Below are 27278 nucleotides of genomic sequence, written 5' to 3'. Positions count from 1 at the left end.
GTGACCAATGGTTCAGAAAGGTCCTGCTGCAGGCGCCTCTCCGTCAGGATCAGATTCTGGATCAGATTAAGAGAAGTTTCAGTTGAAGTAATGCGGGTCTGTGAGCAGCCGTGTATATTCAGCCAACATGTAAACATTAGATCAACGTGCTGGACAGCAGAGGCCACACCCACTTCATGAGGGGGCGTGGTCAGAGAGCTCATTCTCATTTAAAGGCACAGACACAGAAAACAGCCTGTTCTGAGCAGGGCTGAAAAAGAGGGGTTTACAGGCAGACCAACATCTGATTTCAAAGTGTTTTTATGAGCAATAAACTTTAAAGACATGTTTTGGGGACCTCTTAGACCAATATATGTTGATGAAAAAGAGCGTAATATGTCACCTTTAAGACTCTCTATAGCCACCGTCTGGCGGGAATACCGTATTACAACCAGGCACCGGTAAAAACGATGAAAAATTGTACTTTTAAAATGAGAAAATATTCAAAGTAACTTCGATTTTTTCCAAAGTGAACGAATATTTGAATACTTAAAATCATTGCCCATCCCTAATATAAATCAGCCTTAAGTTCGCAGAGGAGAGAAACCATTTAGTTGCTCAGTGTGGATCAGTGTAAACTCCTGTATGCTGCAAAAATGTAGTAGTAATGATTTGGTCTGATGCCGTCCTTGTTGTGAAAGGCAGGATGTCTTAAACAGGGTATACAGCACTCTTCTCCACACGTTTATATCTTAATGGCATTTTTTAATGCTGTCCCAAAAAGATTCAAAACATATAAAGAGCTGTGAATGCAAATTGGCAAAAATAACACAGCGTCATCTGCATAGGGACTGATTTTATGCTATATGGCTGAGATTCAAAGTTCAAGCAGCTGATGCTTTTGTTGATGGAATAAAACCAAAATCTTCATTTATAAATATGTTAATGTAAAGTTATCGTTTTAGATACATCATATTAAATGTAACTCTGTACAACAACAAGTGTGTGTGTGTGTCTTCAGTGAAGTGTGTCAGTCTCTGCAGAAGCTTCCAGCTGCAGCTGTCAGTTCAGTTTCTGTTCAGTCTGACTGAGGGAGGTTTTTGTACGACGCTTTTTCACTGTGTGCACACCCAGACGCTGTTGATGAGGTGCCAACCCTGACAGTAGTAAACTGCAGCATCTTCAGTCTGGACTCCACTGATGGTCAGAGTGAAGTCAGATCCAGATCCACTGCCTGTAAAACGATCTGGAATCCCTGATGCTCGACTGCTAGCAGTATGAATGAGCAGTTTAGGAGTTTCTCCATCTTTCTGTTGGTACCAGCTCAGATAGTTATTATTGTAAACATTCTGACTGATCCTGCATGAGATGGTGACGGAGCCTCCCGGAGCAGAGCTCACTGCTGCAGGCTGAGTCACTGTGACCTGTCCTCTGGACTCTGAGGATACAGAGACAGAAACATAAAGCAGCATCAGGGTTTTGTGGGCTTCATTTCAGAGGGACGGATGTTCATAGAGGAGAGGAGTTTGATTCTCTGGACTTTACCTGTGAAGCAGCAGCAGAGGAGAGTCCAGATGAGGACGCAGATCAGAGTCATGTTTTTGATGAGGAGGAGGAGGATTTCTGTGGCTTCTGTTGTGATGAAGGACAGCTGTCAGTCATCCAGTGTTCAACTCTCAGGACTATAAACTCTCCCAGAGCACTGGAGCATGGTGCTGCTGATGCAAAGTGGCTCTCTATGGAAATGCTCTGACTCACTCCAACAGGGATTTAAATCACTCTGACTTTAAAGGAGTATAGATCCCTCACTTTTCTATACATTCTGTTTGTCTTTCTTCATGAATTTACAATAAAACATGTTTATAATAAACATCAAGTAAACACCTCAGAGACACAGCTGTCTTGACTTGACTCTGAGCTTAGAGAGGGAAGTGACCAATACTTGTGAAAGCGTCCTTTGCTGCCACCTAGAGGACACAGTTAAGCTAACATCCCTAAACTTTTACAATCTCTCTCAGCAGCCTCACAGTCCTCCATGTAGCAATGGGATCATAAAAGTTTTGTTAATAAAAAGAAGGACTTTGTCTGATCTTTAATATAAAGAATGTATTTGACAGCTTTTAAATCTGACAAAGGTTTGGACCGTTTAAAACAAAATCAAGGATATTTTTCAGAGGATTTGAAATGTTTAATGGTTACTTCTGTAGGACTTTTGAAAAAGGTAAGTAAAGACAACGTGGATCTTTCTGTCTGCTAAGGAAGGTTTGGGTTCAGACTTTGAATAGGGACAAAGATTATTTAGGGAGTCCTCAGATCCTCCTCTTCATATGTGTTGTCCTCTGAAACGCAGAATGGTCTTAAACCTATATATTGATTTATTGATTTAATATTTTTATTATTGATTTATTTCTGTATTATTATAATACTAATATATTATTCAGTTGCTTCATTTTTTTTAAATTATCCTCCGTAACACAGAATGGTCTTAAACCTATATATTGATATATTTAATATTTTTTATTTTTTTGTATTATTTATGTATTATTACATTATTTTGTATTATATTAATCAATTGCTTAATTTTCTTAAATTATTCTCTGGAACGCAGAGTTGTCTTAAACCTATATATTGATTAATTTAATATTTTTATTTATTTTTACTTTTTATTTATTTATTTATTTATTATTATTATTCTAATATATCATTTAGCTGTTTAATTTTCTTGAATTTTCATCTAAAACGCAGAGTGGTATTGAACCTTTATTATGGATTGATTTATTTAATATTTGTATTTATTTATTTTATTTATGAATGTATTGTTACGATATCAATATATTATTTACTTGCTCAATTTTCTTTAATTTCCTCTGAAACACAATGCTCTTAAACCTATACAATGATTTATTTATTTAATATATGTATACATATATATATTATTATTTTTATTTATTTATAATGTAAATATATTATCTAGTTGCTTAATTTTCTTTAATTACTTAGTTATTTTTTTCATGTTTTCATTATGTGTAGAATGTAACCTCGAGTGCTGAACCCTGAGGTGTCACACTCAGGTACAGTAGGTGGTGATATGCATCATTACAATTGGGTTTGTGAGTGACCAATTCAAAGAGAGAAGATGAAATAGAAGAAGCCTGTAGGGGGCAGCATTACACTGTGCAGTTCAGCTTCTGTTCAGTCTGAATGAGGGAGGTTTTTGTACGACGTTTCTTCACTGTGTGAACACCCAGACACTGTTAAGGTGGTGAAGACTCTGACAGTAGTAAACTGCAGCATCTTCAGTCTGGACTCCACTGATGGTCAGAGTGAAGTCAGAGTTTGATCCACTGCCTGTAAAACGACCTGGAATACCTGATGCTCGAGTGCTAGCAAGCTGAATGAACAGTTTAGGAATTTCTCCATCTTTCTGTTGGTACCAACCTAAATAATTTGAGTTCTGAACATTGTGACTGGTCCTGCATGAGATGGTGATGGCGCCTCCCGGAGCAGAGCTCACTGCTGCAGGCTGAGTCACTGTGACCTGTCCTCTGGACTCTGAGGATACAGAGACAGAAACATAAAGCAGCGTCAGGGTTTTGTGGGCTTCATTTCAGAGGGACGGATGTTCATAGAGGAGAGGAGTTTGATTCTCTGGACTTTACCTGTGAAGCAGCAGCAGAGGAGAGTCCAGATGAGGACGCAGATCAGAGTCATGTTTTTGATGAGGAGGAGGAGGATTTCTGTGGCTTCTGTTGTGATGAAGGACAGCTGTCAGTCATCCAGTGTTCAACTCTCAGGACTATAAACTCTCCCAGAGCACTGGAGCATGGTGCTGCTGATGCAAAGTGGCTCTCTATGGAAATGCTCTGTCCAAGCTCCTGGTGTTGGTATTCTCTCCACCAGGGGTCCCTTTCTTGTTCTCCATCTCTGTTCAGTTTTTTAAAGTTCTCCCTCATCCATACATTAATATCAGAAACAGAGGCGATGAAGGATTAAAGTGTAACTGGGTTGTTGGTGATACAAAGATGTTAAACTGAGTGTCGTCTGCATAAAAACGATAATGGACATGATGATGAGAGATGATACGACCAAGTGGAAGTATATACAGTGAGAATAAAAGAGGCCCAAGAATTCTTCCTTGAGGAATGTTGTTGTTAAAATCACGTGTCTCAGACTCACAAGCACTGAGGCTGATAAATAATTATCTGTTCAGGAGAAAAGAAGTGAACCAGGCTAAAACACCATCAGAGAGACCAGCCCATTTCTCCAGAGTCTGCAGTCGTCCACATCTGTATGATGTGTCATTGCACAGCAACAAACATGCTGGTCAAAATAACTGAAGACAGATAAGCTACATTTTATTAGCTGATGTTGAAACCTACAGAACTCAATGGATAAGTGTCTGGACTGTTCCGTCAGAGCACGGAGGAAAACATAGGAAAACCTGAGGGGGTCGATGACGACTGTGTTCTGTGGACCGGTCTTCAGTTACCTGAGCTGGCTTCAGAACTTATCCCTCACCGGGCCACTGAGACCCTGAATGAACATATCAGTAACCTCTGTGACTTCTGCCATGTCTCTTGTTTACATCAGTTGGATAGTCATCTTCATTGAACTGATCTTTGGGGTGATATTACCTTTGGTCGTCCACAGCAGATGTGTTTTTGACTAAAAGTCTAAATGCTCTTTTTAAACAAACAGTTTACTCATGGTGCTCTGTGTCATTGACCTAGTTGTCTCCATGTCTCTGTCACTACACGGCTGTTGATTCAGATCACTTCCTCTTTATCTGAGGGAGGTTTTTGTACGATGCTTTTTCATTGTGTGAACACATCCTGACTGTTGATGCTGTGAAAACTCATACAGTAGTAAACTGCAGCATCTTCAGTCTGGACTCCACTGATGGTCAGAGTGAAGTCAGATCCAGATCCACTGCCTGTAAAACGACCTGGAATCCCTGATACTCGAGTGCTAGCAAAGTAAATGAGCAGTTTAGGAGTTTTTCCATCTTTCTGTTGGTACCAGGCTAAAAGGTGGTTGTTGTTCCAAACATAAACATTCTGACTGATCCTGCATGAGATGGTGACGGAGCCTCCCGGAGCAGAGCTCACTGCTGCAGGCTGAGTCACTGTGACCTGTCCTCTGGACTCTGAGGATACAGAGACAGAAACATAAAGCAGCGTCAGGGTTTTGTGGGCTTCATTTCAGAGGGACGGATGTTCATAGAGGAGAGGAGTTTGATTCTCTGGACTTTACCTGTGAAGCAGCAGCAGAGGAGAGTCCAGATGAGGACGCAGATCAGAGTCATGTTTTTGATGAGGAGGAGGAGGAGGATTTCTGTGGCTTCTGTTGTGATGAAGGACAGCTGTCAGTCATCCAGTGTTCAACTCTCAGGACTATAAACTCTCCCAGAGCACTGGAGCATGGTGCTGCTGATGCAAAGTGGCTCTCTATGGAAATGCTCTGTCCAAGCTCCTGGTGTTGGTATTCTCTCCACCAGGGGTCCCTTTCTCATTCTCCATCTCTGTTCAGTTTTTTAAAGTTCTCCCTCATCCATACATTAATATCAGAAACAGAGGCGATGAAGGATTAAAATGTAACTGGGTTGTTGGTGATACAAAGATGTTAAACTGAGTGTCGTCTGCATAAAAATGATAATGGACATGATGATGAGAGATGATACGACCAAGTGGAAGTATGTACAGTGAGAATAAAAGAGGCCCAAGAATTCTTCCTTGAGGAATGTTGTTGTTCAAATCACGTGTCTCAGACTCACAAGCACTGAGGCTGATAAATAATTATCTGTTCAGAAGAAAAGAAGTGAACCAGGCTAAAACACCATCAGAGAGACCAGCCCATTTCTCCAGAGTCTGCAGTCGTCCACATCTGTATGATGTGTCATTGCACAGCAACAAACATGCTGGTCAAAATAACTGAAGACAGATAAGCTACATTTTATTAGCTGATGTTGAAACCTACAGAACTCAATGGAAAAGTGTCTGGACTGTTCCGTCAGAGCACGGAGGAAAACATAGGAAAACCTGAGGGGGTCGATGCCGACTGTGTTCTGTGGACCGGTCTTCAGTTGCCTGAGCTGGCTTCAGAACTTATCCCTCACCGGGCCACTGAGACCCTGAATGAACATATCAGTAACCTCTGTGACTTCTACCATGTCTCTGGTTTACATCAGTTGGATAGTCATCTTCATTGAACTGATCTTTGGGGTGATATTACCTTTGGTCGTTCACAGCAGATGTGTCTTTGACTAAAAGTCTAAATATTCTTTTTAAACAAACAGTTTACTCATGGTGCTCTGTGTCATTGACCTAGTTGTCTCCATGTCTCTGTCACTACACGGCTGTTGATTCAGATCACTTCCTCTTTATCTGAGGGAGGTTTTTGTACGACGCTTTTTCACTGTGTGAACACACTCTGACTGTTGATGTAGTGATAACTCTGACAGTAGTAAACTGCAGCATCTTCAGTCTGGACTCCACTGATGGTCAGAGTGAAGTCAGATCCAGATCCACTGCCTGTAAAACAAGCTGGAATCCCTGATGCTCGAGTGCTGGTAGTATGAATGAGCAGTTTAGTAGTTTCTCCATCTTTCTGTTGGTACCAGTGCAGATAGCTATTACCATGAACATTCTGACTGGTCCTGCATGAGATGGTGACGGAGCCTCCCGGAGCAGAGCTCACTGCTGCAGGCTGAGTCACTGTGACCTGTCCTCTGGACTCTGAGGATACAGAGACAGAAACATAAAGCAGCGTCAGGGTTTTGTGGGCTTCATTTCAGAGGGACGGATGTTCATAGAGGAGAAGAGTTTGATTCTCTGGACTTTACCTGTGAAGCAGCAGCAGAGGAGAGTCCAGATGAGGACACAGATCAGAGTCATGTTTTTGATGAAGAGGAGGAGGAGGATTTCTGTGGCTTCTGTTGTGATGAAGGACAGCTGTCAGTCATCCAGTGTTCAACTCTCAGGACTATAAACTCTCCCAGAGCACTGGAGCATGGTGCTGCTGATGCAAAGTGGCTCTCTATGGAAATGCTCTGTCCAAGCTCCTGGTGTTGGTATTCTCTCCACCAGGGGTCTCTTTTGTAGTTCTCTCTCTCCTTGAGAGGCCGGCTGGATGTTCTGCCATATTCTCTGAAACACCTTTGGAGACTTTCTGTAGAGAAATGAACATTCAATTCACAGAAACAGCTCTGGTGGACATTCCTGCAGTCAGCATGCAGATTGCACGCTCCCTCAAAACTTTCTACATCTGTGGCATGGTGCTGTGTGATAAAACTTCACATTTCAGAGTGGCCTTTTATTGTGACCAGCCTAAGGCACACCTGTGCAACAATCATGCTGTCTAATCAGCATCTTGATATGCCACACCTGTGAGGTGGGTGGATTGTCTCATCAAAGGAGAAGTGCTCACTAACACAGATTTAGACACATTTGTGAACAATATTTGAGAGGAATAGTCCTTTAGTGATCAAAGGTTCTTCAGATCAGTGCGTTCATTTAGTCGTGGTGATGATGGCTCTGACTGAGAAGGATGATGATTCTCTACCTGAGCACCACGGACATATTTTAAACCCACGTTTGAGGTTTTTGAAATAAAGAATGATTGTTTGTATTGTTGTAAATCTCTGATCTGTTTACCACACAAACTTCATCACAGCCTTCAAAACATCAGCATCTAACCTGAGAGAGCATGTGGAGGTCTGGAGCTCACACACTGCTTTGATTCCAGAGGAACATTGTAAACTTGTCTGTGTTTGTAGTAACTTAGTTTATATTTCATGGTAGACTTTGTAGATATGAAATCATCAGAACGGAGCAGAATGTTCACCCATGCATTCTTGACTGACCTCATGCTTTGTGAAAATACGCTTAGAGATATTTTAAAAAGTTCTTTGAATACTTCAGTATTTTTAAAAGCAAGAACTCCAGGACTTTAACTCAAGTCAGAATCTGACTGAACAACTTTCACTTGTACTGGAGTAATGTTTGACCAGGAGGATCTATACTTTGACTTCAGTGATGAAGACGTGTACTATGACCATCACTGATCATCAGCATACAGGAGGATTTTATGGTGGTGTGTGTTTGATAAGATACTGTGTGTGTGTCTTCAGTGAAGTGTGTCAGTCTCTGCAGAAGCTTCCAGCTGCAGCTGTCAGTTCAGTTTCTGCTCAGTCTGACTGAGGGAGGTTTTTGTACGACGCTTTTTCACTGTGTGTAAACATTCTAACTGTTGATGTAGTGATAACTCTGACAGTAGTAAACTGCAGCATCTTCAGTCTGGACTCCACTGATGGTCAGAGTGAAGTCAGATCCAGATCCACTGCCTGCAAAACGATCAGGAATCCCTGATTCTCGAGTGCTAGCAGCACGAATAAACAGTTTAGGAGTTTCTCCATCTTTTTGTTGGTACCAGTTCAGATGGTTATTATTGTAAACATTCTGACTGGTCCTGCATGAGATGGTGACGGAGCCTCCCGGAGCAGAGCTCACTGCTGCAGGCTGAGTCACTGTGACCTGTCCTCTGGACTCTGAGGATACAGAGACAGAAACATAAAGCAGCGTCAGGGTTTTGTGGGCTTCATTTCAGAGGGACGGATGGTCATAGAGGAGAGGAGTTTGATTCTCTGGACTTTACCTGTGAAGCAGCAGCAGAGGAGAGTCCAGATGAGGACGCAGATCAGAGTCATGTTTTTGATGAGGAGGAGGAGGAGGATTTCTGTGGCTTCTGTTGTGATGAAGGACAGCTGTCAGTCATCCAGTGTTCAACTCTCAGGACTATAAACTCTCCCAGAGCACTGGAGCATGGTGCTGCTGATGCAAAGTGGCTCTCTATGGAAATGCTCTGACTCACTCCAACAGGGATTTAGATCATGCTGATGATGATGTTAACGAAGGATCAATAAATGAATCACACAACTGGTGAAATAAAGTTATGTCATTTAGAGTCATGCTTCTATTTTGAATTGTGCACACTGACAATAACAGCAGCAATTTTCCACATTTAGCTCCAAAACATCATAAAAATGTACATTTTTAAAAACAACTTTTTAAAATCACATTTAGGGCAATATATTTGAATCTTACAATCACTGTTAAATCCAAATGATAAATATGAATTTAAATGTCAAATCTAAATTTTAAATAAAAATATTAAATGGTAAATGTTAAATACAAATCTAAATGTTGCTCTAGGCGAAGTGAATTTTTACGGGGTGCTTTTGGAACCAAAATACAAGCTTCATAAAGTGATACAGATATCCCAACCATAGTCTGTCATCCTGACTCCTACGGGTTACTAGACGGACTGCCGGCCTTAAAAATGTTTGAAAGCCAGTTTTGGAGTCCATAAAGAGATTTCACAACGCTCAGAGACAGAACTGACCCAGACTAAGTTTGTATAATTTTATGAAGCTTGTATTTTAGTATTTCTGTTTTTCCAGTGTGTATTTGCATATGAGCTAAATATTTAGGATCTAAGAACAACATTTAATATTTAGATTTGTATTTAATATTTATATTAAATTGAATGTAGCCCAGGTTAACAACAGCTTTCAGTCTTGATGCATTTGTTGGGTAGTTGAGTGATTTATGAAAACTTATACTCTGTTTTATGTTTTCATTATTTTTCAAACATGTTTAATGTGTGTGTGTGTGTGTGTGTGTGTGTGTGTGTGTGTGTGTGTGTGTGTGTGTGTGTGTGTGTGTGTGTGTGTGTGTGTGTGTGTGTGTGTCTTCAGTGAAGTGTGTCAGTCTCTGCTGAAGCTTCCAGCTGCAGCTGTCAGTTCAGTTTCTGCTCAGTCTGACTGAGGGAGGTTTTTGTACGACGCTTTTTCACTGTGTGCACGACCACAGACTGTTGATGTAGTGTTGACCCTGACAGTAGTAAACTGCAGCATCTTCAGTCTGGACTCCACTGATGGTCAGAGTGAAGTCAGATCCAGATCCACTGCCTGTAAAACGATCTGGAATCCCTGATACTCTATGATTTGGCCACTTACTGAGAGCTTTAGGAGTTTCTCCATCTTTCTGTTGGTACCAGGCTAAGTAGTGGTTGTTGCTATAAACATAAACATTGTGACTGGTCCTGCATGAGATGGTGACGGAGCCTCCCGGAGCAGATCTCACTGCTGCAGGCTGAGTCACTGTGACCTGTCCTCTGGACTCTGAGGATACAGAGACAGAAACATAAAGCAGCGTCAGGGTTTTGTGGGCTTCATTTCAGAGGGACGGATGTTCATAGAGGAGAGGAGTTTGATTCTCTAGACTTTACCTGTGAAGCAGCAGCAGAGGAGAGTCCAGATGAGGACGCAGATCAGAGTCATGTTTTTGATGAGGAGGAGGAGGATTTCTGTGGCTTCTGTTGTGATGAAGGACAGCTGTCAGTCATCCAGTGTTCAACTCTCAGGACTATAAAGTCTCCCAGAGCACTGGAGCATGGTGCTGCTGATGCAAAGTGGCTCTCTATGGAAATCATTAAATCAATGAACCCCTTAGAGTTTTTAAAAAAAGTAGTGATTGCTTTATAAATGTGTTGGTTTGTCTGTTTTGTCTGCACAAATAGACTGAAACACTGGCATATTAAAATATTATATACGTGAATTCATATTTATTAATAAAACATATAAATCATCTATCTTCAGATCTGAAACTCGTCTGTTTTCACGGTTGTTGAGCTCAGAGAGGGAAGTGAAATGTTTGAGGTCTGTGCCATCTTATCTAAGGTAGACCTTCCTACTGTTGTTCTGTGCTGGCCAGATGTTCTACTGCATTATGCATTTAATTCAATTCAACTGATAATATTGGAGGTACTGAATATTTGCAATGATTTCTTTTGTAAGTACCCGTGACGCTGCAGCAGATTCCTGGTTTGTTTGAGTGGCCTTGATGACAACATGATGTGACTAACACTCCTATTGATTGAAATCGAGTTGATATGGTGTGCAAAACTAATTATTGCCCATAATACAAACTTTCAGACTTCCAAAGCTCCAAAAAAAACAACATAACTGTGATTATGTAGAGCACAACTTCAAATACTAAACCCCCCGGTGCAGTAGGTGGCGGTATGCACCATTAATGATTGTTTGCGATCTGCCATTAAAATGAGAAAAGAAGAAGAAAAGTGTAACATCAATGGGAAGAGGAGAAAAGAGGAAGGTGGTTTTATAGAATTCAAAGGAAAGCTGGTAAAATGAGGAGTTCTTTCAGATCCTGGAGAGAAGAAATAACACATAAACATTTACGGTCAAAGGTATGATACGGAAAGAAGAGAAATGATAATGAGACTGAGAGAAAGCAAGATGAAACTGGACATATGTGATATTTTAAGAAGAAATTCTATGAATGCTTTGGGGCGCTGGTGGCCTAGCGTTCTAAGCGCCCCACATACAGAGGCTACAGTCCTCGTCGCAGGGGTCGCCGGTTCCATTCCCAGCCAGTCTTCCCCCATTCTCTACTCCCCACATTTCCTGTCTCTCTTCAGCTGTACTAAAAAAATAAAGGCAAAAAGGCCAAAAATATAACCAAATATAACTATAACTAAAAAAAAAAAAAAGAAATTCTATGAATGCTGCTATTGATTTCTTTTTGAAGTTGATGAATAGAAGAAATTTGATAAATAGGATTTAGTTTTGATGTGTTTTTTAATTTAATTTAATTAATGTAATTGTATTATTATTATTGTTTATGTTATTGTTTGTTTAATATATTATTTGTATTATTATCGATTATTGTAATTCACTCCTCTTCTGTGTCCCTCACAAATCCCTCCATGAGCTTCAGCTGGTCCAGAACTCTGCAGCCCGCATCATTACCAGAACCCCCTCCTTTCACCACATCACCCCCGTCCTCCAACAGCTCCACTGGCTCCCGGTCAAACTCAGAATCAACTTCAAAATCCTCCTGTACACATTCAAGGCCATCCACAACCTCACCCCCCTGTATCTGCCTGATCTCCTCCACATTGTCACCCCCTCTCGCTCCCTCAGGTCTTCCTCTTCCCCCCCACCTCTCTGTGCCCCCCTGTCCGTCTCAGCACCATGGGGAGCAGGGCTTTCAGTCGCTCTGCTCCCCAACTCTGGAACTCACTCCCACCAGACATCCAAAACTCCGACTCACTACCCCCTGCTCAAATCCAAACTTAAAACTCATCTGTTTCAAATTGCATTCCCTGTCTAACTTCACTGCCTCATTTTTAACCTGGTGTTACTCTGCTTGTTGTTTTATTTATTGTGTTTTATTATGTCTGTAAAGTGACCTTGAGTGTTTGAAAGGCGCTTCTAAATAAAATGTATTATTATTATTATTATTATTATTATTATTATTATTATCATTAATTTTGTTTTTGTTTGTTTAGGTTTTTATGAATTATTTATTGTTCTTAGAGAAGGTAGATCAGAGTTCTCGATCCACCCTCCATACCAGCAGGTGGCGGAAATGCGCCTAGACGTCGTTTGCCAACCGCCAATTAAATCCCACGAAGAAGAAGAAGATGTGAATTTCCGGTGGCTAATTTAGCCATTAGCTAGATACATGTTGTCGACACACCGTCGCTTTTAAAGAAGGATAAAGAAGTCTAAACTGAGTTTGTGTAAACTCAGACTTCTCTCTAAGTTAGCTGAGCCTGTTAGCTTTCAATAGACACAGAGGAACGCTCGGAGCTGAAGCTAATTAGCTAGCTTACATGTAGCTAACGTACCGAAGCTACACTGTTCATTCTGTTTGAATGAGAGAGAGACTGGAGGGGAAAGCTGCTGTGTTGTTTGTGACCATGTCCAAAGGCAAGATCCTGAAGGACTTTGTCAGTCAGAGACTAGCTGCAGCTGCTGAAGAGATATTTGAGCTTCTTGAAAGAACTGTAGAAGAGTATGAGGAGCAACTCCGTCAGACTAAGGAGGATCAGCACAAACTACTGGATGCTGTTTACAACCCTGAAGTCCGGTTAAACAGAGCAGGTTTGCACTGTTTTACTCCCATTCTCACTTTAAAGTTCACAGTTACAACCTGCCACCCTGTTAGATAATAACTGGAGTGACTATGGGGGGCCTTCTGTGCCCTTATCTCTTGATTTGATAGCATCACGACGTCCAAAAGGATGATTTTGTAGGTTAGAAAGATGCTAAAACTTTAAATGTTGTAGTTAAAAGCACTGAACTTTGCACCGCTACACCAGTGTGGTCTGAAACCACGACTTAGAGGTAGGAGAGAGCTTCAAAATGCTTATATGTTTTTTAAATACAGCGTTTAATCTTAATTTTAAAACATGTATAGATGTTAAGAAGGTGTGCAGGTGTTCTGAGATCATTTGCATCCACGTAACCCCAGTTATTGTGAGTTCAAGTCAGGTCGGTTTCTGTTTCAAGCTGGTCCTGTATGGTTAACAACCAAATTCCAGCAGATCCGTGTCCGGTCTGTCTCTGATCTGTTACAGCACCAGATCTGATAGGTTTCTATTCTAGTCAATGTGTTAACTTCCACTGGATCCGCTCCGTTGCGTTCCTGCTGCGTCTCTGATCCGGCAGGTCAGAGTCGTCGAGTCAGAGTCCATGAATGTGCAAAAACAGGCACAATGCAACACAGTTAACTTACAGTGCTTTGCACAAATCAAATGCAAACTGAGTTTAATTTTTACTCCTTTAATATTTCTTCTTCATCATCACGTATTCAGACATTAGGACATGGGACATCTCTGGTGTTGAGCTCCTCAACAGTCTGCAGTTTCAGACTGAAGGAAAACGTAGAGACAGATTCATGTGTCCTCTCACCTACACTGATACAGACACTGTTTCCCCGCTGCCTTAATGGAGGGTCGTCCATTTACTTAAATGCAATGAGTGACAGGGAGGACTCTGCTGTTTGTGCCAGCTTTATAGATGGAAGCAAACATTAAAACAACAATCAAAACAATCAAAACAAATCTGTTGAAATCTTTCTTGATTTGGTGAAATTTTAAAATTAAATATATGATCCAAACCTTTGTTTAATCAGGAAAAAAATGACTAAGGCTGCTGCAACAACCTCAGCAGAAGTGACATTGCACGTTATCTGAAGCCTCTTCCCAAACAGAGCAGGTCTAGACCGTACTCTATGTTCTATTATTAACAAAGACCCAACATCAAGACCGGATCAGATCCAGTCCCATCTTACAGACAGGACTCAGTCTGATCTCATCTTAATCCACCATGAGCAGAGCACTTTGCAGCATTTAGCAAGTTACAGTGGCAAGGACAAACTTCCTTTAACAGGCAGAAACCTCCAGCAGGACCAGACTCATGTTAGACACACATCTGCAGCCAATCTACGGCAGAGATCCAGAGGAACCTACGAGACATGGGAGCTCAGGGACTCCAGAAAGGTCTATGGGTTGTAGCTTTAATGGGACAGGGAGAGTTAAATTAAGAGACAGGCAGAGAGAGGAGAGAGAGATTTGTAGATGATTCCAAAGGAGAGGGGCACATGTCGTTTGGTGCTTCGAACTCAAAATAAAAGCATATATCTGTGTACTTTTACTTCAGAGGAAACAAAAACATCAGTTTCAGAAAGATACCTTCAAAGTAAAAGTAACAATAACAGCAGGTTATTTTGGTCATTTACGTTTAGCACAAGAGTTGAATGTAAGGATTTGCATCAATGTTCTCAACAGACATCCAGCAGCTGTTGGCGAAGAGAGAGATTCCCCCAGGGCAGCGGGAGGGGAGCCGCATGCTGGACCAGGAGGATCCACCAGAAGCACAACACATTGAAGAGGTACAGGTGGAACTGTGGTCGAGTGATGAGGGAGAGGAGCTTCAGGGACTGGAGGAGGCTGAGACCGGGACATTAGTATTCACTCCTTTCCCCAAGAAGAGTGAAGAAGATGATGGAGAGAAATTTCAGTCCTCACAACTTCTTGAAGCCCAAAGTGAAGAGAGCAGGGACGCACAGGACTGTGGAGGGTCAGAACCAGACATGAACAGTTATCCAGACGGTCTGTACCAACCAGGTGCTTCACAGTCTGAATCTGAGACTGATGACAGTAGTTTTGAGGAGGGCAATGAACCTCAGTCCGGTTTAAAACCTCTGCTAGACAAAGAAGTGGCTGCAAGTGATGTGGAATCTAACAATGGAGAAAGAGTGTGTGACGCAAGTTTCAGTCGAACAGACTCGCACATGAAAACACAGACTAGAGAGAGACAAATCAGTTGTTCAGTTTGTGCTAAAAGTTTCACACAACCAAGAGCTCTCAAAAAGCACATGGCTGTCCACACAGGGGAGAAACCATTTTCATGTTCAGTTTGTGGGAAAAGATTTGCCCGTAGCACAAATTTACGACAGCACATGCAATGCCACTCGGAAGAGAAGCCTTTCAGCTGCTCCCTTTGTGAGAAAAGATTTCACACGAGAGCGAAGCTTGCGAGACACATGATAGTTCACTCTAAAGAGAAACCCTTCAGCTGCTCCGTGTGCAAGAGGAGCTTCACTCTGAAAGAGAACTTAGTGAAACACATGGGATTTCACACTGCAGTGAAGCAAATCAGTCGTTCAGTTGGTGCTAAAAGTCTCACACAACAAAGAGCTCTCAAAAAGCACATGGCTGTCAACACAGGGGAGACACCGTTTTCATGTTCAGTCTGTGGGAAAAGATTTACCCGTAGTACAAATTTACGACAACACATGCAATGCCACTCGGAAGAGAAACCTTTCAGCTGCTCCCTTTGTGAGAAAGGATTTCACACGAGAGCGAAGCTTGCGAGACACATGATTGTTCACACTAAAGAGAAACCCTCTACCTGCTCTGTTTGTAACAGGGGTTTCACTCTTAAAGAAGACTTAGTGAAACACATGGAAGTTCACACTAATGAGAAACCCTCTACCTGCTCTGTTTGTAACAGGGGTTTCACTCTTAAAGAAGACTTAGTGAAACACATGGAAGTTCACACTAAAGAGAAACCCTTCAGCTGCTCCGTGTGTAACAGGAGCTTCACTCTTAAAGAAGATTTAGTGAAACACATGATAGTTCACTCTAAAGACAAACCCTCTACCTGCTCTGTCTGTAACAGGGGTTTCACTCTTAAAGAAGACTTAGTGAAACACATGGAAGTTCACACTAATGAGAAACCCTCTACCTGCTCTGTTTGTAACAGGGGTTTCACTCTTAAAGAAGATTTAGTGAAACACATGGAAGTTCACACTAAAGAGAAACCCTTCAGCTGCTCAGTGTGTAACAGGAGCTTCACTCTTAAAGAAGATTTAGTGAAACACATGATAGTTCACTCTAAAGACAAACCCTCTACCTGCTCTGTTTGTAACAGGGGTTTCACTCTTAAAGAAGACTTAGTGAAACACATGGAAGCTCATACTGCAGTGAAGCAAATCAGTCGTTCAGTTTGCGGTCAAAGCTTCACTGGACCTAGAGCTCTAAAAATGCACATGGCTGTCCACACAGGGGAGCAACCAGTTACATGTTCAGTTTGTGGGAAAGAATTTGCATGTAATGAAAATTTACAGCAACACATGGTATGCCACTTGGAAGAGAAGCCCTTCAGCTGCCATGTCAGTGAGAATAAATGTAATACTGAAGCGAACATCACAGTTCACACAGAAGAGAAACCCTCTACCTGCTCTGTTTGTAGCAGAAGCTTCACTCTTAAAGAAGACTTAGTGAAACACATGGAAGTTCACACTGGAGAGAAACAAATCAGTTGTTCAGTTTGCGATCAAAGCTTCACTGGACCTAGAGCTCTAAAAATGCACATGGCTGTCCACCCAGGGGAGAAATCAGTTTTGTGTTCAGTATGTGGGAAGAAATTCGCCGGTGTTAAAAATCTGCGGCAACACATGGTATGCCACTCGGACGAGAAACCTTTCAGCTGCTCCATTTGTGAGAAAAGATTCAGTGTCAGAGCGAAGCTTGTGAGGCACTTGATAGTTCACACAGAAGAGAAACCCTTCAGCTGCTCCGTGTGTCACAGAAACTTCCGCCTTGGTTACTACTTAGAGAAACACATGAGAACCCACTCTGGAGAGAAATCCTTCAGCTGCCCAGTGTGTAAAAGACGTTTGATAAATAAAGAAAACTTGGCGAAACACATGATGGCACATAATGGAGAGAAACTCTACAGCTGCTCCGTTTGTGACCAAAGCTTCACAGGACACATGGCTCTAAAAAAGCACATGACTGTCCACACTAAGGAGAAACCTTTTTTGTGCTCAGTCTGTGGGAAAAGATTTGCTTACAATCAGATCTTGCAAAAGCACATGTTATGTCACTCAGAGGAGAAACCATCCATGTGCTCAGTTTGTGGGAAAATATTTAGCACTGACGGACAGCTTGGGAGGCACATGAGATTGCACACAGGGGAGAAACCCTTCAGCTGCTCCGTGTGTGATGAGGGATTTAGTTCCAAAGGCCGTTTAGACCTTCACATGAGAATACACACTGGGGAGAAACCCTTCAGCTGCTTTGTTTGTGGGAAGCGTTTCACACAGCATGGCACTCTGAAAAGACACATGATGGTCCACACCGGGGAGAAACCGTATAGTTGTCTCTTCTGTGGAAAGAGATTTACTCGGCAAAGCTCTCTGAAAAGACACAAATGCGCATCCAAGAGCAGTGGAAACACAAAATAAGAATCCAAAGGTGCATTTGGACCAAGTGTCCCGGGGTCTTTTAGCCCCCAGAACTACTTCACCCGGATTTAAAAGGTTCCTGGGCCCCCATTGTTGTATGCGTTTCGACCGCGGGCTAAAGTCCCGGGTAGATTGTGCAAATCAGGCCAGTCAGGGATGGAGGAAAAAAGTAAACCCTTCTTTCTTTCTTTAATTCCTTTCTTTCTTTCTTTCCTTCTTTCTTTCCTTCTTTCTTTCTTTCATTCCTTTCCTTCTTCCTTTCTTTCATTCCTTTTTTCCTTTCTTCTTTCTTTCTTTCATTCCTTCTTCCTTTCTTCTTTCTTTTTCTTTCTTCCTTCTTTCTTTTTTCTTTCTTTCTGTCCTTCTTTCTTTTCATTCTTGCTTTATTTACTTCTTTCTTTGTTTCTTCCATTCCTTATTCCTTTCATTCCTTTCACGTCTTCTTTCTTTCTTTCTTTCTTTCTTTCTTTCTTTCTTTCTTTCTTTCCTTCTTTCTTTCTTTCTTTCTTTCCTTTTTCCTTTCTTTCATTCCTTTTTCCTTCAAGTTCAAGTTCAGCATTGCAGGCCCCGCCCCCCGAAAGCCACGGGACCTTTGAAAATTACTACCCCCCTAGCAGGGGCTTTTTAGTGGGAGGATCAACTACCCCTGAACTAAATTTAGACCCTGGTTCCTCTGGTCGAAACACACGTAGTTTAGGGGTAAAGTTCCTCCGGTCGAAAATCGCCTCAAAGTAAGTCATCCTTCCTCCAAGTGAGGAAGTCAGGTGATCATTTAAATTCTGTGTTGATTTGTTTTAATGCTATTAGTCTTTCACTGTGCATTCTGCTTTTTAACATTGTGCTGTTCAGTTTAAGAAATAAAATAAACAAATGAAACTTTAGTAAGTCGTCTTTTGTCACATACACTGCCGCGATCTGTAATATTTGAATCTTACATTAACTAGGGTTGTATGTCTTTTCAACTTTATGGATTGAGATTCCAGTTCTGTGGATTGATTGTGTTTCTTATTGATTCCTAATTCAATTATTGTTTGGAAAGTGAAAACATAACGACTATGGCATGAAAAGAAATTGTCTGGCCTTTATTGTTGGGACGTGTTGGCTCTAAGAAGTGAACTATCACCTGCGATACGTCTTTTCTTTTCCCTTGATTTTAAAAATCTTATTGGTTCATGTCAGGAGCTGATAATCAGATCCAAAATTTGGGCACCCTATTGACTGAAAGAGCACTAATGTGTTAATGTGTGTGTATGTGTGTCTTCAGTGAAGTGTGTCAGTCTCTGCAGAAGCTTCCAGCTGCAGCTGTCAGTTCAGTTTCTGTTCAGTCTGACTGAGGGAGGTTTTTGTACGACGCTTTTTCACTGTGTGTACACAGCCAGACTGTTGATATTATGACGACTCATACAGTGGTAAAACTGCAGCATCTTCAGTCTGGGACTCCACTGATGGTCAGAGCAAAGTTTGAGTTTGATCCACTGCCTGCAAACGATCTGGAATCCCTGTTACTCGAGTGCTAGCATAGTAATGAGCAGTTTAGGAGTTTCTCCATCTTTCTGTTGGTACCAGGCTAAAAGGTGGTAGTTGCTCCAAAAAAGAACATCCTGACTGGTCCTGCATGAGATAGTGACTGCGCCTCCCGGAGCAGATATCACTGCTGCAGGCTGAGTCACTGTGACCTGTCCTCTGGACTCTGAGGATACAGAGACAGAAACATAAAGCAGCGTCAGGGTTTTGTGGGCTTCATTTCAGAGGGACGGATGTTCATAGAGGAGAGGAGTTTGATTCTCTGGACTTTACCTGTGAAGCAGCAGCAGAGGAGAGTCCAGATGAGGACGCAGATCAGAGTCATGTTTTTGATGAGGAGGAGGATGATTTCTGTGGCTTCTGTTGTGATGAAGGACAGCTGTCAGTCATCCAGTGTTCAACTCTCAGGACTATAAACTCTCCCAGAGCACTGGAGCATGGTGCTTCTGATGCAAAGTGGCTCTCTATGGAAATGCTCTGACTCACTCCAACAGGGTGTTTGGTTACACTGCTGATGATGTTTATCATTGGACCAATCCCTTCACATGATCATTCATTAAACACTAAACAAATCGATCACATTTGAAGAAATGTGGTGTTTTTAGAACATGACCCTCACAGTGCTCTCAGGCTGGTCCAGGTGAGCGTACATGCGGTTGAATAGGAAGGTGATGGCATCCTCAACTCCCAGGTGTGGATGGTAGGCAAACTGGAGTGGATCCAAGAGGGGCCTGACCATCGGCCGGAGCTGTCCAGGATGAGTCTTCCAGGGTCTTCATGATGCGAGTTGTCAGTGCCACCAGTCTGTAGTCCTTCGTGTCGCTAGGGCGTGGCGTCTCTGGGACAGGAACGAGGCACAGGCTTTGAGGACCCTGGGGCTGATATCATCAGGGCCTGCAGCTTTGCCTGTGTTGAGTCTAATCAGCTGTCTTCTTACATGTTCAGCAGTAGAGGACAATGTGGAGTTGATAGGAGGGGGGTTTGGAGTCGTCAGCTGAGAGAGGGCTGCAAGAGTGGAGGTCAGCAGGGGGATCCGAGGTGGTGAACAGGACCCTCACCTGCAGATTGGGGGCTGTGAGGAGGAGGGTTTGCCAAGAGGGGGCAGTGGAGAAGCTAACGGCTGCTGGCAGTCAGCAGAGACGGGAGAGAAGAGCAGATCTGAAGAACAGATTCAGTTCAGATGAGGGCAGTCGTCTGGGATTCACTTGATTTACTTGTATTTCTTCTAGTTTGGACTTCAGCTCAATTAAACAGGTCATATGAGATTGTTCAAATGTCTAATTGAAAAATAAAAAAAAGAAGGGATTAGTTGTTAAAATAATGTTTGCTTTATGGACGTAATCAGTGAGAAATAAGGGTTTGGGAAGTACGACTGTATATCATCAGCATACAGGATGATTATAGTGGTGTGTGTTTACTGAAGTGTGTCAGTCTCTGCAGAAGCTTCCAGCTGCAGCTGTCAGTTCAGTTTCTGTTCAGTCTGACTGAGGGAGGTTTTTGTATGACGCTTTTTCACTGTGTGAACACCCACTGACTGTTGATGCTATGAAGACTCTGACAGTAGTAAACTGCAGCATCTTCAGTCTGGACTCCACTGATGGTCAGAGTGAAGCTAGATCCAGATCCACTGCCTGTAAAACGACCTGGAATCCCTGATGCTCGAGTGCTAGCATAGTAAATGAGCAGTTTAGGAGTTTCTCCATCTTTCTGTTGGTACCAGGCTAAATGATTTGAGCCATGAACAGTCTGACTGATCCTGCATGAGATGGTGACGGAGCCTCCCGGAGCAGAGCTCACTGCTGCAGGCTGAGTCACTGTGACCTGTCCTCTGGACTCTGAGGATACAGAGACAGAAACATAAAGCAGCGTCAGGGTTTTGTGGGCTTCATTTCAGAGGGACGGATGTTCATAGAGAAGAGGAGTTTGATTCTCTTGACTTTACCTGTGAAGCAGCAGCAGAGGAGAGTCCAGATGAGGACGCAGATCAGAGTCATGTTTTTGATGAGGAGGAGGAGGAGGATTTCTGTGGCTTCTGTTGTGATGAAGGACAGCTGTCAGTCATCCAGTGTTCAACTCTCAGGATTATAAACTCTCCCAGAGCACTGGAGCATGGTGCTGCTGATGCAAAGTGGCTGTCTATGGAAATGCTCTGACTCACTCTAACAGGTTCTCAGTGATAATGTTCATCACTTGAACAATCCCTTCAAGGGACCATAAAGTAAACATGATTTGAGTTCATTTGTAGAGCAGAGGAGCTCACAGCAGCTCTTTGTGGTCAGTACTTTGTTTTCACTTCAGCATGAACTGGATGTGACGTTTTGTGGGACAGTGTCTGTATTTATAAAATCACTCTAAAACAACAGAAGCTGAACATTTCCTTCAATGAACATATGTTTGTTTTGTGTTTCATACATGTCAACAATAAGTCCTGTGAGCACACCAAGGTCAGTCATAGAGTTCCTCATGGTTCAGTGCTTGGACCGATTCTCTTCACCTTATATTTGCTTCCTCTTGGTCATAACATGAGGAAACACTGCATAACTTTTCACTTGTATGCAGATGACACTCAGTTATACTTGTCAATGAAGCCCGAATAAACCAGCCTGGGAGCCTGTCATGGAGTTCCACAAGGTTCAGTGTTTAGAGCCATTACCTTCACCTTATATGATTGTTAAAAGTTGTCCTTGAATTTAAACAAAACAAAGTTCATCATCTTCAGCACTCGACAAATAAACAGTCAAGTTAAACTTAAGATCAATGAAGTTGAAATAGAAAGGTTGTATGAAAATATATTTCAGGGTGTGATCAATGATCATGAACTTAGTTGGAAGCCACATATAAACAATGTCTAAAGGAAAATGTCAAAAACCAATGCCATACTTCTTAAAACTAAGGAACTCTTGAATCAAAACTCATTGTACACTATTGTTCTCTCCATATATGTCACACTGTGTGGAGGTAAGGGGTAACACTTACAAAACAAACACTGATTCCAACCAACCAACACAGTATTGATTATTTTAAAGGCCCTTAAATTTGACGACTTACTGGAATATGAAACTACAAAGGTTTTGTACAAAGCACAAAATATTGACTTCACAACTGTGTTCAGAGGTTGTTTGAAATCAGAGACAGCAGGTATGAATTAAGAGGAACAGGTACTTTAAAAAACAAAGACAAGGTCAAATATAAACAGAGGGGTGTCTGTCAGAGGGGTAAACTTTAGGAACAGTTGTGATGAGGAATTAAAAATGTGTAATCCCTCAGTGATTGTTTTGTTCTGTTTTTTTCTTTCTGATTTGTACAAGGCTTCTATGTTGTGGAGAGAAATGTTAATTGTTGATGCAGACCAAAATAAAAATAAAGTTAATTTTCTTGTATTTTTTCTGGTGTTGGACTTCTGCTTGACTTGATCAGGCCAAGTGTCTTTGTTAAAACTGTAAACTCAAAGTTCTCTAAATGAGTGTTTTTGAAGAAGGAAGGAATTATTTAAATAATGTTTTCTTTATGGACATAATCAGTGGGAGATAAGGGTTTGTAAAGTTTGACTGTATATCATCAGCATACAGGATGATTTTATGGTGGTGTGTGTTTGATAAGATACTGTGTGTGTGTCTTCAGTGAAGTGTGTCAGTCTCTGCAGAAGCTTCCAGCTGCAGCTGTCAGTTCAGTTTCTGTTCAGTCTGACTGAGGGAGGTTTTTGTACGACGCTTTTTCACTGTGTGAACACATACTGACTGTTGATGTAGTGTCCACTCAGACAATAGTAAACTGCATCATCTTCAGTCTGGACTCCACTGATGGTCAGAGTGAAGCTAGATCCAGATCCACTGCCTGTAAAACGATCTGGAATACCTGATTCTTGAGTGCTAGTATGCTTAATGAGCAGTTTAGGAGTTTCTCCATCTTTCTGTTGGTACCAGTGCAGATAGTTAGCACCGTAAACATCCTGACTGGTCCTGCATGAGATGGTGACGGAGCCTCCCGGAGTAGAGATCACTGCTGCAGGCTGAGTCACTGTGACCTGTCCTCTGGACTCTGAGGATACAGAGACAGAAACATAAAGCAGCGTCAGGGTTTTGTGGGCTTCATTTCAGAGGGACGGATGTTCATAGAGGAGAGGAGTTTGATTCTCTGGACTTTACCTGTGAAGCAGCAGCAGAGGAGAGTCCAGATGAGGACGCAGATCAGAGTCATGTTTTTGATGAGGAGGAGGAGGAGGATTTCTGTGGCTTCTGTTGTGATGAAGGACAGCTGTCAGTCATCCAGTGTCCAACTCTCAGGACTTTAAACTCTCCCAGAGCACTGGAGCATGGTGCTGCTGATGCAAAGTGGCTCTCTATGGAAATGCTCTGACAGGGTCTTAATTGACACTAATGATACGTTTATCAATGGACTGATTCATTAATTTTAGTTTTGAAAGGACGTCTGCAAAGACCACATCAGTCCTGTTTCAGGTTCCCTCCATTGGCTCCTGATACATATTTTATTGTTGACTTATAAGGATGCTCTAGACCCCGGTCGTACCCCGAGGTCCTCAGCTGAGGCTCTGCCCACAGTCGAGGACCAAAGGTGAGCGGGCCTTTCCTGTCAGAGCTTCTCTGGAATAACGTCCCCGGGGAGATCACACTCACAACTTCTTTCTCCTCTTTTAAATCTCTTTTAAAAACACATTTTAATGGATGTGCTTTCACTGGAGATGTCACCTGAGCGTGTTTTAATCCAGATGTTTTTATTCTTCTTCAGGCCGTATCACTGGCAGGATTCTATCAGTTTATATTTCTGATCTTTTCATTGTTTTAATCTTTTATCTTTTGTTTTTTTTATTCGTCAAGCTTTCTTTTATTTCCTTTCTTATTTGATGGTCATGACATTTTTATCTTCCTTTATGTCTCTCTGACTTTGTGGATCTGTTTGCAGTTTTTTAAAAACCTTTGAGTCTTTGTCTTCAGCACTTTGAAACCCTGTTTTAAAAAGTTTTATATAAAAGAGATTATTATTTAAATTAATTAAGATTTAGGTTCAAACTTCTGAAGAAATCCTTTTGAGAAATTATCTTCATTTTAATAAAATATTCTAAAAAAAATGCATATAAAAAAATCTTCAGTGAGTTTGTTTGTGTCAGAGTCAGAGAGCCGTGTCTCTCTTCAGTCAGAGGTTTTTGTACGGCGGCTCAATGACTTTGTATCACTGTGGTTCACGTTCGGTGGAGGAACCAGTCTGGATCTTGGAAGTAAGTTTCTGTACAACTACTAAATGCTTCAACTGAAATATTGATTTACATTTAGTGTTCTTATGTTTAATTCAGGACGATATTTCCTCATGACTTTGAGTATTTCTGTTTTTATGTCTCCTTTGCCGTGGAACTAAACTCAGAGCAGCTTTACTGAACACATCTTGAAGCGTTCCTGTCAAACTGAAATTTAAAAAACTTGGAGGTTCTAAAAAATCCACCATCTGTTTAACATTTTTAATATTTAATCTTTGATTTGAATTCAACAATCTGTCTGAGTCACTTTGTTATCTGTGTTGGTAAGTAAAGCAGAGGAAGGTTTCTGATATGTGTGATCAGAAGTTGTTACAATTTTGACAGTTTTGAAACATTTTGTGCACTTTTTGATCCTTTTGGTTCTAATATAGATTCTCATGAAGAGCTCTGAAATGCAGTCAGTAGTTTTTATGTGATTGAATTTGCAGTGTAGTTTGATGTGTTTGAGCTGGTTCTGTATGATGAGTGTCTCTGTGCTGATATGCATGAGAGGCTTCTTAAAGGGAAGTGAAACAATGTGTGAGTGAGTGACTGGTGGAGCAGAAAAAACACCTGACACAAACTCCTTCAAGCAGAAGTTCAACTTTCAACATTAAAGCTGTCTCAGTGTCTGCTGTTTGATTGAAAGCTGTGTGGTCCCTGTCCTCTAAGCTGATTGGTGTCTCCTAGGTATGGTGCGCCCCACCCTGACGGTGCTGCCCCCCTCCGATAAGGAGCTGCAGCAGGGGACGGCCACGCTCATGTGCCTGGCCAACGAGGGCTTCCCTTCAGACTGGAGTCTGGCCTGGAAGGTGGGCGGCGGCGGCGGCAGCAGCGTCAGCTGGGAGGATAACACGAGCCCTGCTGTGCTGGAGAAGGGCGGTGGATACAGCTGGATCAGCACCATGAGCCTCACTGCAGACCAGTGGATGAAGGTGGGCTCTGTGACCTGTGAGGCCACCCGTGGCTCCCAGACTGTGGTCTCTCAGCCCCTGAGCAGAGACATGTGTCCCCAGTAGTGATCTAGCTTAGCAGCACTGGTTTCACCCTGCTACCGTCCTCAGTCTGCTCTCTTTTATCTCTTGTCTCATTTCAAACATGTTTTCATGCTTTTTGTATTGTGATCATTTCAAAATCTTAACACCATTAAAACAATAATGATAAAGTCATTTTGTTGTGTTTTTTTGGGTCATTTATAAAATGAAAGAGCTCATATTACTGCATGAGGCTAAGAGTCACATGTCTCTTATTTTATAGAAGTCTTTCATACTTCATGATCAGAGAAAATAGTTCATGGTTAGTTTGGTTTTGCAGGTATTAAAATAATTGAACACGTTTGGTGTTTATGGTATAAACTGTATAATGATATTATCAGAACACTGGAGAACCAACCACTGATGATGATTCATATGTTATGTGTTTTAAACAATATGAGACAAATAAGTTCAGTTTAAATATTCGAATCAAATTGCACAGGTATGAAAACTGATCAGAAATAAAAAGTAGGATATCATCAGCATAAAGAATCAAGGTGTCTACAATCTGATAAATGAGTGACTGACAGAAACATAAAAGACATGAAAAATCTCTCCACATGTTCAAAAGACTTCAATCAAACTATACAGACACATTTTTACAGAGAATATGATGTTTTATGTGGATTATTTTCAGTGTTTCCTTCATTTTTAATGAATGTCAAACATATTCCAGGGGTTAATGATGAAAAGAATCAAAGTGGAAATACTACACAGAAGCAACGTTTTATAAGAAAAACAGTTAGCGGTGATGCAAAACTTAGTGTGTGTGTCTTCAGTGAAGTATGTCAGTCTCTGCAGAAGCTTCCAGCTGCAGCTGTCAGTTCAGTTTCTGTTCAGTCTGACTGAGGGAGGTTTTTGTACGACGCTTTTTCACTGTGTGCATGACCACAGGCTGTTGATGTGATGTGCACCCTGACAGTAGTAAACTGCAGCATCTTCAGTCTGGACTCCACTGATGGTCAGAGTGAAGTCAGATCCAGATCCACTGCCTGTAAAACGATCTGGAATCCCTGATGCTCGAGTGCTGGTAGTATGAATGAGCAGTTTAGGAATTTCTCCATCTTTCTGTTGGTACCAGGCCAGATAGTTATTATTGTAAACAGTTGGACTGGACCTGCATGAGATGGTGACGGAGCCTCCTGGAGCAGATCTCACTGCTGCAGGCTGAGTCACTGTGACCTGTCCTCTGGACTCTGAGGATACAGAGACAGAAACATAAAGCAGCGTCAGGGTTTTGTGGGCTTCATTTCAGAGGGACGGATGTTCATAGAGGAGAGGAGTTTGATTCTCTGGACTTTACCTGTGAAGCAGCAGCAGAGGAGAGTCCAGATGAGGACGCAGATCAGAGTCATGTCTTTGATGAGGAGGAGGAGGATTTCTGTGTCTTCTGTTGTGATGAAGGACAGCTGTCAGTCATCCAGTGTTCAACTCTCAGGACTATAAACTCTCCCAGAGCACTGGAGCATGGTGCTGCTGATGCAAAGTGGCTCTCTATGGAAATGCTCTGACGGACTCCAACAGGTTTCTTCATCACACTGATGATAATGTTTAAATCGACTCATCTCTTCAAGGGACCATAGAGTAAACATACTTTAGTATTAAAGGCATTTGATCTTAAATTTATACTTTTAGAAAATATCAGTTCAAACTATAAACAATGACATCACCAAAGTGTCGTTGAATTTTCATAGACTTATAGGTTAGAATGTTTAACACTTGTATCTTTCCAGTCTAAGTGTCAGGGGCACAGTAACTTCCTTCCAATGTCATCTGAAGCTACTGGGTGACAGGCGAGACAGGGTCACTGTAGTAATCTCTCTCTCTCTCTGTACTTATGTAACTTAATGTACATAATAAATAGTGTTG

At 41.8% G+C, this 27278-nt stretch overlaps 1 protein-coding gene and 2 gene segments (V, D, J or C); 2 read left to right on the top strand and 1 right to left on the bottom strand.

Annotated features, from left to right (window-relative positions):
* Positions 1-27278, top strand: part of LOC117827895 — a 75441-nt gene that overhangs the window by 42058 nt on the left and 6105 nt on the right.
* On the bottom strand, positions 8215-8683 carry LOC117827898. The segment is given in 2 exon segments: positions 8215-8524; positions 8632-8683. Coding segments are annotated over 2 exon segments (357 nt in total).
* On the top strand, positions 15616-17794 carry LOC117827885 (gastrula zinc finger protein XlCGF57.1-like). Its single transcript, XM_034704734.1, has one exon. The coding sequence runs from the start codon at positions 15648-15650 to the stop codon at positions 17601-17603; it is 1956 nt and encodes a 651-aa protein (XP_034560625.1). The 5' UTR covers positions 15616-15647; the 3' UTR covers positions 17604-17794.

Source organism: Notolabrus celidotus, chromosome 16 (assembly GCF_009762535.1).
Source record: "Notolabrus celidotus isolate fNotCel1 chromosome 16, fNotCel1.pri, whole genome shotgun sequence".
Classification (NCBI taxonomy): Eukaryota; Metazoa; Chordata; class Actinopteri; order Labriformes; family Labridae; genus Notolabrus; species Notolabrus celidotus.
Note: the sequence above shows the minus strand (reverse complement) of the source record. Positions and strands in the feature narration are given on the sequence as shown.